General features: G+C 43.0%; 1 protein-coding gene across 3 annotated transcripts; it reads left to right on the top strand.

Annotated features, from left to right (window-relative positions):
- Positions 1-5804: 5804 nt before the first annotated feature.
- LOC139397189 (glycogenin-1-like) lies at positions 5805-16250 on the top strand. Of its 3 annotated transcripts, none has more exons than XM_071144060.1 (7): positions 5814-5988; positions 6932-7067; positions 7221-7395; positions 7487-7649; positions 8614-8740; positions 12326-12551; positions 14688-16250. In XM_071144060.1, the coding sequence occupies exons 1-7, from the start codon at positions 5982-5984 to the stop codon at positions 14856-14858; spliced, it is 1005 nt and encodes a 334-aa protein (XP_071000161.1). In that variant the 5' UTR covers positions 5814-5981; the 3' UTR covers positions 14859-16250. The 3 variants fall into 3 exon arrangements, with proteins under 3 accessions (XP_071000163.1, XP_071000161.1, XP_071000162.1); XM_071144061.1 differs by having other exon boundaries at positions 5848-5988; positions 6890-7067; XM_071144062.1 differs by lacking the exon at positions 6932-7067 and having other exon boundaries at positions 5805-5988.
- Positions 16251-16944: the final 694 nt, after the last annotated feature.

The raw sequence follows: 16944 nt of genomic DNA, 5'->3' as shown, positions 1-16944 counted from the left end.
ACTGTCTACCTTTTGCAAATAGTACGAACTGATAGAAGCAGTAAAAACAATGTGTACTGATAGCACTGAGAAACGCAAATGAAATGTAGCTTTCTAATTTCTGTTTGCGTTTCATTTTTAAAAACGATCTGTTTAGCAGAGGATGGTTTCGATCCATCGACCTCTGGGTTATGGACCCAGCACGCTTCCGCTGCGCCACTCTGCTCTCAGCCACTTCAGCAAAGACTAGAACTCACAATCCATGGCTTAGGAGTCCAGTGTCTTAGGCCACTGGGTTACTGTGTAAACAGTATGACCTATACAAACTGTTGGAAGAGGTAAAAAAAAATGTATAATGGCACTGAGACATGCCCATGAAACGACACATTTTTTTAAAATGTTGTTCGCACTTAAAATAAACTGTTTAGCAGAGGATGGTTTCGATCCATCGACCTCTGGGTTATGGGTCCAGCACGCTTCCACTACGCCACTCTGCTCTCAGCCACATCAGAAAAGACTAGAACTCACAATCCATGGCTTAGGAGGCCAGTGTCTTAGGCCACTGGGGATCTTTGTAATCAATATGACCAATACGACCTTCACCAAGCTAGTTATGTTATACTCACAGACATTATGTTAACAGTTTTAGGAATTTCCGAGTGTTTTCTATCCTATTCTACCAATTAAATGCATATCCTAGCATCTGAGCCTGAGTAACAGGCAGTTTACTTTGGGCATGTCAATCATCTGGAAATTCTGAAAAAAGGACCCTATCCCTAAGAAGTTTTAATGTTAATGGATAAGCCATAATCAAGTTGTATACACTGAGTAAACCAAACATTCGGAAACACCATCCTAAGGTGATTTCGTTGGGCAATTGTGTCTGTAATGATGCCTCAAGCACTGAGATGCAGTGCCTTAGACCACTGAGCCACTCGGGAGCCCAGCATGACTAAATTTCCACCTAGAGAGAGGTCAACATAATGCTTACTCGTAGTCCTCAGGATTCAAACCTGCGTGGGAAGATCCCAATGGTTTCCTAGTCGATCTCCCTAACGACTCGGCCAAGACAACTATGACTAAAGATAGAGACTGACTAGGAGTGAAGGTCCCGGCAGGCATAGCCTACAGCAAATGATAATGTAATAACTGACAGATAGTGTAGTAACTCATTATAATGTGATAACTTCATGAAGTGCAATGTTCCCCACATTAATTTGTTATTTAGTATTGCTTATTTGTTGTTTTCTTACATCTTTTCCCAAGAGCAGAAGGTTTAAAGGTGAGTGTTTATGACCAATTATTTCTCTGTGTAAAGTTGATATTTTATCATCATCTTGTTACCACAAATCAGCGTGACTCCTCAGTGAGAGGCGCTAAAAAGCAGACAGAAGTGGGAATCAAACCCAAACATCCATGGGAGATTGCGACTTGAACGCAACGCCTTAAAGCGCTAGGCCATCCTGAATACAAGAAATTACTTGGGTGTTGTGTTAAAGCGTATGGGATAAAAGTAGAAATAGACACAGCCTCCTGAGATCACCTCAGAGACCAGTAAATAGATGATACTGACTTGCACTTTCAACATGAGATAGTCATTGGATTTTATCAATTACAATCATTCATTGATCTAGTCACTGATTTAACCTCAATATGGCCTTCAATGGGAAAGCGTAGTAAATCGTCATTGATTTAGTGCTAGAGTTTCTTCAGAATATGGCCATTTTGACATAAATTTTAAAATGCCTCAGATAAGAGCAAAACAGTGTCTGGAAGTATCAGCAACCATCAGGTTAAGAGTGACAACAGGTCCACATGGGGGAAATCTTAGCAAATGGCTTAATGGTTATTCATGAGAATCGTGTTGTTATATTTTTGAGTTTATCATGGAATCTCACCTGAAATCTGTCTTGAATACAAACCTGTAACTTATGCTACTGTAGAGAGCTAGAAGGAGCTAGAGGATTGATAACCAGGTGTGTAAAGGTGTGAGGTGGGATACATGGCCTGCAGTCCTATCCCAAATGGACACCTAATCCCTATGTACTTGTGGAGATCTGAGAGGATGTGATTGGTATAAGAAACACTTCTTGGTATAAGAAAAACATCCACCTCCGGAGGGGTAAAAAAAAACATTTTTGTTGTCGATAGGATTCAAAACCTGCACGGGGAGATCCCGATAGATTTCTAGTCCATTGCCTTAACCACTCGGTCACGACAACTGTGACAGAGGAATAGAGGCTTGTTAGGAGTGAAGGGCCCGGCAGGCATATCCTGCTGCAAATTATAATTTAATAACTGAAAGATAATGTAGTAACTCATTATAATGCAATAACTTCATGAAATGTTCCCCTCGGTCATAAAAATGTGGTCAGATGAAGCAGATGCTAAACTTCAGGACTGTTTTGCTATCACAGACTGGAACATGTTCCGGGATTCTTCCAATGGCATTGAGGAATACACCACATCAATCACTGGCTTTATCAATAAGTGCATCAAGGACGTCGTTCCCAGAGAAACTGTACATACATACCCCAACCAGAAGCCATGGATTACAGGCAACATTCGCACTGAGCTAAAGGGTAGAGCTGCCGCTTTCAAGGTGTGAGACTCTAACCCGGAAGCTTACAAGAACATCCCTAGCGGGCGGAACAGATATGACAGCTGTTTACACAAAGAAAAGGGGGATTAGTTTGAGTGAAAGAGCGGGAAGACTGAAGAACAAAGGGAGAAGCGATGTCTCTATCGTAAATACAGTATCTTATGCATTCTAAATTACCGCCCATTCGGAAAAGGAAAATGCAATAAATATTTACTCTTACTTACTTCGGTAGGTTGGTGGTAGATGGAAGGCCGTGTTGCCCAACCGAGTCCTTTGTCCTTTGAAGAATGTATCTGGTAGTAAATTGGATACGTTGTAGTAACGTTGTTGTGTGGTAGACGGGATAGTCTGTCTGTTCTTTCCTAGCCCACATGTAGTGAATAACAGTTCAAAGTTCATACCATTCGCAACCAAAGCTCATGCTGAGGTTGGCTTAGTTCTGTAGTTGACATGTTAGTCCTTTTAACGCAGAGGCTGCAGACCTCACGTACTTGGAACAAGAGGTTACATTTTCGTCAAGGCTTTATATAGTGGAGCGAGAAGGGTGTGTCTGAAAAGTTTTATAACCCATGACTCTTCACAGGGGCAGGCCACTGATTGACCAGAGCCCTAACCTTATGAAAACCCAAATCTCTCATTTGGAAGCTAAAATTACATTTAATCTCTTCACCAATAATTTTATATTCAAACATTTAAATTGAACAACAATTCCATGTGAATCCGATAACTACAATGTGCAGACGTTCCACTGTAGAGTTTATGTCATCCTATCATTGATGAGAATGTCTCAGATGACATTATATTCATTAAGTACCACCGCATATGTTCAATTGGTCGGATTACCAGAATATAGTTTATTTCCCCCCACCTTCTGATGTTCCCTGACTCTCTATGTTCAACAAAGGATTTTCAAATCTCACATCAGTAGGGTCGAGAGAGGAAAAAGGGGGGGAAGAGGTATTTATGACTGTCATAAACCTACCCCCAGGCCAACGTCATGACATAGGTATCGGGTTAAAGAGTATGGGGTAAAAGTAGAAATAGGCACAGCCTCCTAAAATCACTACAGAGACCAGTAAATGCACAATACTGACTTGCACTTTCAATAGTCATTTGTTTTTATCAATTAAAAACTCCAGTCATTGATTTAACCTCAATATGGCATTCAATGGGAAAAGCATAGTAAATCGTCATTGATTGAGCGCTAAAGTGGCCTCAGAATAGGGCCATTCTGATATAAATGATAAAATTCCTCAGATAAGACCGAAAAACTGTCCGGAAGTATCAGCAACCATCAGGGTAAGAGTGACAACAGGTCCACATGGGGGAAATCTTAACAAATGGCTTAATGGTTATTTTCAACGTAATCGTGTTTTTTTGGGGGGGGGGATCGGTGAGACCAAGGGATCTCACCTATGACCTGTGGCTTGACTTTAGATACGGCGAGTTCGATTACCCTGCCAATACTCTTCCCGCCAATACAATCCACTGACAACGACCGACAAGTTGTGCGTTCCGAGATGCCTTTTGTTATTTGCCTGTTTGCGGCCCACCTGTGAAATTGCGCGATTCTTGCAAATCTCTTTCAGCCTCTCATCAACTAGCTGTTTTTGCAGAATGTTAAAAATACAATAGTTATCCACTACTCATATTAACTAGGTGTTATTTCCATTACTTTAAGTCATTTATTTTTCAACTGGTTTTTACAAAGCAGCATGACATGCAGGCGCTAAAAGTTGTCAGAAGTGAGTTTCGAACCACGCCTATAGGGGAGACCGCAACCTGAATGGCTTAATAGTTATTTTCAACGTAATCGTGTTTAATGGGTTAAGCCCATCGCCTTAACCACTCGGCCACAACAGAAGAAAAGAGGCTTGTTAGGAGTGAAAGGCCCGGTAGGCATAGCCTACAGCAAATGATAATTTAATAACTGAAAGATAATGTAGTAACTCATTATAATGCAATAACATGAAATGTTCCCCTAATTCATTCGTTATTAAGTATGTTTTTTTTCTTAGACCTTTGCCCAGCTCCAGAAGGTTTGCATTTAAGAGGGTTTATTATTAATTGTTATTCCACTGTGTGAAGTTGTTATTTCATAATCTTATTATTACTGCCAAGCAGCATGACTCCTGCGTGAGAGGCGCTAAACAACTGTCAGAAGTGGTATTTGAACACACGCCTCCAGGGGAGACTGCGACCCCCCTTATAACGCTCGGACATCCTGACTTCCTGATAACATGATCTGCTTCATTCATTTTTATGTCACCTTGTAATTGGACGTACGCGTTTGAAAATATATAAATTACAGTATATCGGGTAAAAGTAGAAATTGACATAGGCTAGGCTACTAATAATTTCCCCTTGCTCAGCCAGCACCAAAGAAAGATAAATATATAATATGTCCTCGTTTAGTTAGCACAGGGTGCAGATACACCATCTCACCACTAAGAGTCGCTAAAGGAACATGGGAGCTGGTCTTAAAAACCATTTGTAAGCACTTACCATAATTTTTTAAAATTTTATTTAAATTATTTCACCTTTATGTATCCAGGTAGGCCAGTTCATTTGCAACTGCGACCTGGCCAAGATAAAGCAAAGCAGTGCGACAAAAACAACAACACATTGTTACACATGGGATAAACAAACGTACAGTCAATAACACAATAGAAAAGTCTATGTAGAGTGTGTGCAAATGTAGTAAGATTAGGGAGGTAAGGCAATAAATAGGCCATAGAGGCGAAATAATTACAATTTAGCATTAACACTGGAGTGATAGATGTGCAGATGATGATGTGCAAGTCGAGATACTGGGGAGCAAAAGAGCAAAAATGAATAAATAACATTATGGAGATGAAGTAGTTGGGCGTGCTATTTACAGATGGGCTCTGTACAGGTAAAGTGATCGGTAAACTGCTCTGACAGCTGATGCTGAAAGTTAGAGAGGGAGCTAAAAGTCTCCAGCTTCAGTGATTTTTGCAATTCGTTCCAGTCATTGACATCAGAGAACTGGTTGATAAATAACACTGATTGATGTTGATATAGTCGTATTATGTACCGCTATTTTACCTTTCCGTTCTTGTGAACAAGTATGATCATTAGGCCTATCCTTAAGATCGAAGATCTATTTAAAAACTGTAATAAAACTGAAATAATCACTAAGACTGGCAAACATTTCGATTCTAAATTGCGTGCGTGTGTCTGTGTGTGTATTGTGGCGGGTGTGTGCGCTGTCACGGATCACATGACGCAGAATATGGCCTCCTGACTTGACTCCGTCCTCTTGACAGTCGACAGCTGTGTCTTCTAGCTCTGTATCCACCGAAAAACTCCCGTTAATCAAACACCGAATCTAGCACTCCAGACCCTCCCGAGCTACGGCCACACCGAATAACGGACCATGGCGGGTAAGACAGCGTACAGTCGGTTAATAAGGACGACAGGAATTGTATATAACCATTAAGCTGTGTTATATTACTTTAGTTTGTTTTATATGATTATGGTTTAATAATATATTAGGCTATGCTTTGGAGCTATAGCCGAATCACACGAAAATTCCAGTAGTTTTGTGTTGCCATCTTTCAGCAACGCTGTTTATATATGGTTTGATGCATGCGTATATTCCACGCAGTTACACAGTCTTCCTATTTATATGTAGATTCTTGTTTTATGCCGAGATGTAGTTAAAGTAACGTTATCCGCGTTGGCAACAAATATGATGACTTAAACTGAAAGTACACCGTATGCTTGTTGTGTTTACGGTCCTGCAGTGTCTGTGCCTACGTGCGGCTCGGCCATTGCTGAATTCCCTCTCTCCTCCATCCCGAAGTGTGCACTTGTTTACTCTCTGCGTAGGGGTGTATCAAACACGCACTTTCGCTATATGCCCATGCATTCTACAATATTTACCCGAGAGATAACACGCAGTGGTTTTTAATCCTTGAAAAATACATCATCACTGGTTTTAAACATGACGCGTTTCTTGTCTGTATGGTCAATCTCACAAGTGGAAACGGCTCGTGCAGAACTGCCTTTGACATTACCACCACAAGTTGACATATGACAGTTATAGTACAGTGTGTAAACTAAAGGGCTATTCTATGGTAGGGACGGGTAGAGGGTCAGCTATAGGGCTATTCTATGGTAGGGACGGGTAGAGTGTCAGCTATTGGGCTATTCTATGGTAGGAACAGGTCTATGGTTACCATAGCTGTCGTCCCTATAGGCCGTTTGATATGAAGTACCGATATAAGCCATGTAGAGAGGGTTCAGGTGCCAGACAGAAGCTGCTCTCTCTTTCTGTTTCAGTGTTATTTACAAATAACTAGTCAGATACGTGTGTGTGATTAGACCAAGCATATGTGACGCTGGCCACAAATGACAACTATGCCAAAGGAGCAATGGTTCTGGGAAGGTCGCTACGCAACCATAACACAACCAAACAACTGGTGGTTCTGATTGGACCTCATGTAGCAGAGCCCTGCAGGTAACACATACACATGCTTGCACTCCTATATACACACACAACCCATGATCTATGTTCAGTGTTTGACACACCCATGGCCTTGTCTCTGTTAGTTTTGTATTGTCCACACCTGAGCAGGTAACACACAACTCAAACCGTGTGTGTGTGTTGCAGGGCCATGCTGAGTAGCATCTATGACGAGGTGTGTGTGGTGGATATCTTGGACTCTGGGGACACGGCCCACCTGGCCCTGATGAAGAGACCAGACCTCGGAGTGACCTTCACCAAGCTGCACTGCTGGACACTCACACACTACACCAAGTGTGTGTTTATGGACGCCGACACACTGGTGAGCACACACACACTCACACTCCTTACTCAGTACAAATTACAGCAAGTCTGTATTCTGGGCTAAATACTGTGCGTGTGTGTGTACGCAGGTGTTGTCCAACATTGATGAGCTGTTTGAGAGGGAGGAGTTATCTGCTGCGCCTGATCCTGGTTGGCCAGACTGTTTCAACTCAGGCGTGTTCGTCTTTAAACCGTCCAATGAAACATACCGCAGCCTTATGACACACTGCACTGAGAACGGCAGCTTTGACGGTGAGTTCTGTATTATTATTATCCCATTGAGATGTGAATGTGTTTTATCCATGTGAGTCCCATTGAGATGTGAATGTGTTTTATCCTTGTGATTCCCATTGAGATGTGAATGTGTTTTATCCATGTGATTCCCATTGAGATGTGAATGTGTTTTATCCATGTGATTCCCATTGAGATGTGAATGTGTTTTATCCATGTGAGTCCCATTGAGATGTGAATGTGTTTTATCCATGTGATTCCCATTGAGATGTGAATGTGTTTTATCCATGTGATTCCCATTGAGATGTGAATGTGTTTTATCCATGTGATTCCCATTGAGATGTGAATGTGTTTTATCCATGTGATTCCCATTGAGATGTGAATGTGTTTTATCCATGTGATTCCCATTGAGATGTGAATGTGTTTTATCCATGTGATTCCCATTGAGATGTGAATGTGTTTTATCCATGTGAGTTCCATTGAGATGTGAATGTGTTTTATCCATGTGATTCCCATTGAGATGTGAATGTGTTTTATCCATGTGATTCCCATTGAGATGTGAATGTGTTTTATCCATGTGATTCCCATTGAGATGTGAATGTGTTTTATCCATGTGAGTCCCATTGAGATGTGAATGTGTTTTATCCATGTGAGTCACATTGAGATGTGAATGTGTTTTATCCATGTGAGTTCCATTGAGATATTAATGTGTTTTTGAAGGGAACCCTGGCCAAGAGCAAGCAGCTGCAGTACAGAATTAAATACATGGTACAAAGAGTGTGTGTCTGGGGTGGTGCAATAAATGCTCTATCTCCTATGGACTTTCCTTAAATTCTGCTGCCAACAAGATCCTATAGATCCTAAAATACCTGTCATGTTCTCGTCTAACCTCTCCACCTCCCCACTCTCATTTTCCCTCTCTCACTCTCTCTCCCTCTTCCCCTTCTCTCTCCCTTTCTCCCTCCCTCTCTTGCTCTCTCTCTAGGTGGGGACCAAGGAGTTCTGAACAGTTTCTTCAATACCTGGTCAACAGCAGACATTTCCAAACACCTGCCTTTTATCTACAACCTCAGCAGCACCGCTATATACACCTATCTACCAGCCTTCAAACAGTAGGCGCGCACACACACACTCCAGTGTTGTCACAGTAGAAGTTATTTCATACATCACACTTTAGCTACAAATCCCTGGCTTCCTGCCCTCAAGTGTGTGTGTCTGTGTGTGTGTGTGTGTGTGTGTGTGTGTGTGTGTGTCAGGGAGAGAGAGTGATGGAGAGAGTGAGTGAAAGAGAGCGATCATGAGGAAGAAAAGTGAGAGAGAGAGAGAGCATGAGGGAGAAGAGTGCGTGTTTTGGCATTAATAAGCCAAGCAAGGTCAGTTGAAAGGGTGTGTGGTGTTGAGTTTCAAGAGAGGAGTGACTCAGGCCTGTCCTGAAATAACACACACTGGTACTGCCGGCAACCCCAAAATACAGTATAGCTTTGTCACATACATTACATATACAAACACTCTCTCCTAGTTAAGCCTAATTTATTCTATAAGTATGCAATGCAAGAATGCACACAAAACATGCATACACACACACACTAAGACTTAGGATGTCTGAGAGAATGGCTTCCATTTTATGGGCTCTTAAACAACCGTGCTATTTTGTGTGTTTTTTTCACATTGTTTGTATTTTGAACATAATGTTGCTGCAACTGTCTCTTATGACCAAAAATAGCTTCTGGATATCAGAACAGTGATTTTGAATTGGACAAATACATTTAATATAATGAGTTAGAAGGATATAGTCCAAACACCCGAACAGGCCCTCATCCCCATCATTCGCAGGAGAAAGAAACAGAGATTTCGCAGAAAGAGATCAGGGTGCCTTGTGACGATCAGGCGACGAGTGGCTAATCTGCCTTTGCCATTCGTACTGTTAGCCAACGTTCAATCGCTGGAAAATAAATGGGACAAACTGAAAGCGCGTATACCCTACGAACGGGACATTAAAAATGTTAATATCTTATGTTTCAGTGAGTCGTGGCTGAACAACGATATTAATAACATACAACATACACTCTATCGGCAGTATAGAACAGCAGCCTCTAGTAAGACAAGGGGCGGCGGCCGCCTATGTATATTTGTAAACAACAGCTTGTGCACGATATCTAAGGAAGTATCAAGGTTTTGCTCGACTGAGGTAGAATATCTCATTATAAGCTGTAGACCACACTATCTACCTAGATAGTGTTCACCTGTATTTCTCGTAGCTGTCTACATACCACCACGGACCGATGCTGGCACTCAAACCACACTCAATGAGCTGTATAAGGCCATAAGCAAACAGGAAAATGCTCATCCAGAAGCGGCACTCCTAGTGACCAGGGACCTTAATGCAGGAAACTTAAATCCTTTTTACCTCATTTCTACCAGCATCTTAAATGTGCAACCAGAGGGGGAAAAAACTGTAGACCACCTTTACTACACACACAGAGATGCATACAAAGCTCTCCCTCGCCCTCCATTTGGCAAATCTGACCATAATTCTAGCCTCCTGATTCCTGCTTACAAGCAAAAATGTATGCAGGAAGCACCAGTGACTTGGTCTATAAAAAAAGTGGTCAGATGAAGCAGATGCTAAACTACAGGACTGTTTTGTTAGCACAGACTGGAATATGTTCCGGGATTCTTGAGGAGCACACCACATCAGTCACTGGCTTCATCAATAAGTGCATCGATGACATCATCCCCACAGTGACTGTTCGCACATAACCCAACCAAAAGCCATGGATTAGAGGCAACATTCATACTGAGCTAAAGGGTAGAGCTGCCACTTTCAAGGAGCGAGAAGCTTATAAGAAATCCTGCTATGCCCCCCGACGAACCATCCAACAGGCAAATTGTCAGTACAGGACTAGGATCGAATCGTACTACATCGGCTCCGACGCTCGTCGGATGTGGCAGGGCTTGCAAATGATTACAGACTACAAAGGGAAGCCCAGCCGATAGCTGCCCAGTGACACGAGCCTATCAGATAAGCTAAATAACTTCTATGCTCGCTTCGAGGCAAGGAACACTGAAAAATGCATTCGAGCATCAGCTGTTCCAGACAACTCTGTAATCATGCTCTCCGCAGCCGATGTGAGTAAGACCTTTAAACAGGTCAACATTCACAAGGCCACAGCGTCAGACAGATTACCAGGACATGTACTCCGAGCATGCACTGACCAACTGGCAAGTGTCTTCACTGACATTTTCAACCTCTCCCTGTCTGTAATACTAACATGTTTCAAGCAGACCACCTTAGTCCCTGTGCCAAAGAACACTAAGGTAACCTGCCTAAATGACAACAGACCCGTAGCACTCACGTCTGTAGCCATGAAATTCTTTAAAAGGCTGGTCATGGCTCACATCAACACCATTATCCCAGAAACCCTAGACTCATCCAATTTGCATACCGCCCCAACAGATCCACAGATGATGCACTCTATTGATCTCTATTGCACTCCACACTGCCCTTTCACACCTGGACAAAAGGAACACCTACGTGAGAATGCTATTTATTGACTTCAGCTCAGCGTTCAACACCATAGTGCCCTCAAAGCTCATCACTAAGCTAAGGACCCTGGGACTAAACACCTCCCTCTGCAAATGGATCCTGGACTTCCTGACAGGCTGCCCCCAGGTGAGAAGGGCAGGTAACAACACATCTGCCATGCTGATCCTCAACACAAGAGCCCCTCAGGTGTGTGTGCTCAGTCCCCTCCTGTACTCCCTGTTCACTCATGACTGCACGACTACAACACCATCTTTAACACCATCTTGCCGATGACACAACAACGATCAACGATGAGAGCCTATAGGGTGGAGGTCAGAGACCTGGCCATGTGGTGCCGGGACAACAACCTCTCTCTCAATGTGATCAAGACAAAGGAGATGATTGTGGACCACAGGAAAAGCAGGACCAAGCATGCCCCCGTTCTCATAGACTGAGCTGTAGTGGAGCAGGTTGAGAGCTTCAAGTTCCTTGGCGTCCACATCACCAACAAACTAACATGGTCCAAGCACACCAAGACAGTTGTGAAGAGGGCATGACAAAACCCGTTCCCCCTCAAAAGGTTTCACAGCTGCACCATCCAGAGCATCCTGACGGGTTGCATCACTGCCTGGTATGGCAACTGCTCGGCATCTGACTGCAAGGCACTACATAGGGTAGTGCGTACGGCCCAGTACATCACCAGGACCAAGCTTCCTGCCATCCAGGACCTCTATACCAGGCAGTGTCAGAGGAAGGCCCTAAAAATTGTCAGACTCCAGCCACCCTAGTCATAGACTGTTCTCTCTGCTACCACACGGCAAGCGGTACCGGAGCGCCAAATCTAGGTCCAAGAGGTTTCTAAACAGCTTCTACCCCCAAGCCATAAAAATCCTGAACGTCTAATCAAATGGCTACCCAGACTATTCCCCCCCCCCCCCCCTCCTTCAATGCCTGTATATAGCCCTGCTATTGTTATTTTACTGCTGCTATTTAATTATTTGTATCTCTTACTTTATTTAGGTATTTTCTTAAAACTGCATTGTTGGTTAAGGGCTTGTCAGTAAGCATTTCACTGTAAGGTCTACTACGCCTGTTGTATTCCACGCATGTGACAAATAACATTTGATTTGATTTTGATTTGATTTACAACCTCTGGTGTGTGTGTTTGAAGGTACGGTCATGAGGCTAAGGTGGTCCACTTCCTGGGGATGGTGAAGCCATGGAGCTACTCCTATGACACCCAGACTGGGAAGGTCAAAGGTCACACCCTGACCCCTGGCTCTGGGGACCTGCACCCTGACTTCCTGGTTCAGTGGTGGAACCTCTACTCCTCAGGGGTCCTACCTGCTCTCAGAGACTCATATGGAGACGCACTGTTCTGCTCCGGCTGCACTGAGGTACTGTGTGTGTGTGTGTGTGTGTCCTCATAGCGTGTGTACTTCTTAAGATCTCCAGTACTGACAATGGTTTCTGAATCTTGGAAGATGTATAACAAGACTTGTGAGATATGTTCAGTGCCTTCGGAAAGTATTCACATAGCTTGACTTTTTCCACATTTTGTTGTGTTACAACCTGAATTTAAAATTGATTAATTTGAGATCGTGTCACTGGTCTACACAAAATACCCCATAATGTCAAAGTGAAATATGTTTTTAGATTTTTTAAAAATAAATTAATTAAAGATGAAAAGCTGAAATGTATTGAGTCAAAGTATTCAACCCCTTTGTTATGGCAAGCCTAAACAAGTTCAAGAGTAACAATGTGCTTAACATGTCACATAATAAGTTGCATTGACTCACTCTGTGTCTTAACATGATTTCTGAATGGCTACCTCATCGCTGTACCCCACACATACATTATCTGTAAGGTCCCTCAGTCAAGCAGTGAATTTCAAACAGATTCAACAACAAAAAACAGGGAGGTTTTCCAATGCCTCGCAAAGAAGAACACCTGTCGGTAGATGGGTAAAAAATAAAAAAGGAGACATTGAATATCCCTTTGCGCGTGGTGAAGTTATTAATTACACTTTGGATGGTGTATCAATACACCCAGTCACTACAAAGATGCAGGCGTCCTTCCTAACTCAGTTGCCGGAGAGGAAGGAAACTGTTCAGGGATTTCACCATGAGGCCATTGGGGACTTTAAAACAGTTCAAGTTTAATGTCTGTGATAGGAGGACACTGAGAATGGATCAATAACATTGTAGTTACTCCACAATACTAACCTAATGTACAATATGAAAAGAAGGAAGCATGTACAGAATAAAAAATATTCCAAAACGTGCATTCTGTTTGCAATAAGGCAATAAAGTAAAACTGCAAAAAATGTGGCAAAGAAATGAACTTCGTCCTGAATACAAAGCGTTATGTTTGGGGGAAATCCAACACATCACTGAGTACCACTCTTCATATTTTCAAGCATGGTGGTGGCTGCATCATGTTATGGGTATGCTTGGCATCGGCAAAGACTAGGGTGTTTTCTTTAGGATAAAAAGGAACTGAATAAATCTCAGCACAGGAAAAATCCTTAAGGAGAAACCTGTTTCAGCCTGCTTGGGATACAAATTCGCCTTTCAGCAGGACAATAACCTTAAACACAAGGTCAAATATACAGTGGAGTTGCTTACCAAGATGACATTGAATTTTCCTGAGTGGCCTAGTTCGACAGTTTTGATTTAAATTGGCTTGAAAATCAATGGCAAGACTTGGAAATGGCTGTCTAGCAAGGATCAACAACCAACTTGACAGAGCTTAAAGAATAACACAAATAAAATAATGTACATTCAAGGTGTGCAAAGCTCTTAGAGACTTTTCCAGAAAGACTCACAGCTGTAATCACTGCCAGAGTTGATTGGGTGAGAGAAACAAATCTATTTAATCTATTTTGAATTTAGGACGTAACACAATCAAATGTGGAGTAAGGCGAGGGCTATGCATACTTAAGGTACTGTATGCGTTTTGAGGGGACTGTTGAAGGACAGTTTGTGTATTTGAGTACAGTGTGTTCACAGTGTAATCGTACAGTAGTTTAAGTACTCTATTTGCTGGGTTCAGTCGCTGATGATGGTGTGTGTGTGTGTTGACCCTCTGTAGTGGCAAGTCATTGACATGGTATCCTCTCTCCCTGTCTCTCATGGATACTTTAAACAGGTAATCAAAGGGCATGTCTCAAATGGCACCATATGCCCTATGTAGTGCAATAATAATATTGCAGTAGGGTGATGATGTAGTCACCGATGTAGTGCTATACTTCTGACACCCTAGTTCAACTCTGGAAACCCGGCCGGCTGTGCTTATTGGAGTTGCCACGGTAACAGGAAGAAGCTGATTGGCTTTTCACTCCCACTGACCCCGGCTCCTGCCCTTAGTTCTGTTTCTCTGTAGAGGAAGCTGCTGATTGATTGGTCAATGCTTTGGGTTGAGGGGAAATGCCTCATGGCTGCCACCGTCGCCTTTGTATTAGTGAGTATTTCTCCATGTCTCAGAATGCTCATCTTGTTTCCCTACCCTGTCTCTCCCTCCACCTCCTATAGGAGGTGGTCTGTGACAGTGTGGTTGAGATCATCCTCCCCCCGCCTCCCCCTAAGGCGTCCCAGGTGTCCAGTGAGGAGAGGAGGCAGCGATGGGAGGCGGGCCTGGCGGACTACATGGGAGCCGACTCCTTCGAAAGCATCCAGAGGAAACTAGACTGCTTCCTCAAGTAGAGGGCCAGAGGAGGGATGACGGATGGAAAGGGCATCTATTGGCAGGCCTGAGATGTGTCAGTCAGGGTGGGGATAAACAGGCATTCGACCAATCAGAAGAGAAAGCGGTAGAGCATGGCGTATTGAAAAACAGTCCCATCCTGGGCCTCTCTCTCTCTCTCTGTTTTTCTCTCTCGGTATGTGTGTGTGTGTGCGCATGTGTGTGCGTGCGTGTGTTTGTGTGTTCGCGTGTGGCCTGGTCCTGCAGAAATAACCCCTGCAGAGACTGGTACATTCAGTGTTTGAACACCAGTTTACTACACTATGCAGCCCCCATACCACCACCTCAACGCAGAAGCCTTGGTCAGTAAGTAATGACTCAGTAATAACCTCACTATGAAGTATTTCCCTCTATAAAATGGAAGAACTGTTATTTTGTTTATTAAGGTTTGCATCCCAGTGGTTATTTTTGCTCTCCATATGCGTGTTGTGCGTGGTTGTTTCTTTATATTATGAATATTGTGAAGGAAGCCCGTTTCTAAAGTGGAAAACCCACTGTAGCACTTGTCATTTCGCCATGTCCTGTTTGTTGTCATCTCTTCCTGAGGGGTTTCATCACTTCCTGTGTAGTCTGACCAGTTGCCTTACCACCGTCAAAGACTCTTATTTCACAACTAGGCCTATTCTAGTTGTGGCCGTTCACTGTTTATAGAAAACACTTCTCTGCTGCTGCCAGCTCCACTCTACTCCATTCAACCCTCCTACAGACCTACCTCTACGCTCCACTCTACTCCATTCAACCCTCCTACAGACCTACCTCTACGCTCCTCCAGCTCCACTCTACTCCATTCAACCCTCCTACAGACCTACCTCTACGCTCCTCCAGCTCCACTCTACTCCACCCTTCTCTACCCTCAACTTGACACCCCCCCCATCTCCAACTCAACTCACCCCTCCTACAGCCCCACCTTGCCAACCCCCCCTCCACCACCCTCCAACATCAACACCCTGATGTCTCTTCCTCTCCCTGAAGTGTGTACCTTCATCCCACCTTGTGGATTTAAAACGAATGGACTGGTGTGAGGAAAATCATGTCAGATATTATTTTGACATGGTGAAAACTCAAGTCCATGATTAATCCAATGCTTTCACATCCATGAAGGGGACTGAGTGAGCAGGACAAGTGCACACGGGGGCATAAGGCCCGTAGGGAATCCTAACACACACAGCCTAAAATGATATAGTAAGTAATGGGACGTAATAGTTTTGTGGTCCCTCTTAATACACCCACAAACGGCTCTATAGAGAAGTTTCCAAACGCTGTGAAACCTTGTGTGTTCTGAACACACCCCGGTAGTTCTCACTGTTTCTGTTCTCTGTAGACACCTAATAAAGGACTGGTGAAGAAGTCTCCATCTGTCTGTTATTCTAGCTATGTGGCTGCTATTAGTACTACTGAACTGTGTTTGTGTGTGTGATTGTCTGGGTATGTGTGTGCGTGCGTGCTCAGTGATGGTATTGAAATCATAACAAAAGGTTCTGATTTTAGGTGCGCTCTGTTTCAGACCTGGGATAAATATAGTTTTTAACTGCTTTGTGGAAAGTAAAAATCTTTCCGGGGGCTACTTAGCTACTTTGGAGGTGACTACAACTATTTGAATACAGATTCCAAAAACGGGACCACTTCTTAAACCTAAATGCAGACCTCAGAAAGTTACTATGTTTCCAAACTATTTGAGTACCTACTTTTGTTAACTATTTGAAAATGGAGCTGAGAAAGCAACTACTTTTTTTTTTTTTACAAATATTTTAATACAGATCTCAGGAAGTGAGTACTTTTCTGAAACTGTTGGATTGGCAGCCTTCAACTAATGGCAGGACTGTATCTGGAACTGCATGTTGAAGATAGAAATAGAATGAATAGAGCACACACTCCTATACTATTCCAATCTATCTGACAGCATATTGGATCTACACAATACATTTCTATCAAACATTTTGTAACTGTCCATTCTGAATGTCCATTGCCACAGGTGCACATAATCAAGTGTATATTTTGTACAGATAACTATAAATAAATTGTGACGTTCAACTACTGTATTACTCT

The sequence above is a fragment of the Oncorhynchus clarkii genome, unplaced genomic scaffold (assembly GCF_045791955.1).
Source record: "Oncorhynchus clarkii lewisi isolate Uvic-CL-2024 unplaced genomic scaffold, UVic_Ocla_1.0 unplaced_contig_13478_pilon_pilon, whole genome shotgun sequence".
NCBI lineage: Eukaryota > Metazoa > Chordata > Actinopteri > Salmoniformes > Salmonidae > Oncorhynchus > Oncorhynchus clarkii.
The sequence above is the reverse complement of the archived record's forward strand: the minus strand, read 5'-3'. Positions and strand labels throughout refer to the sequence as shown.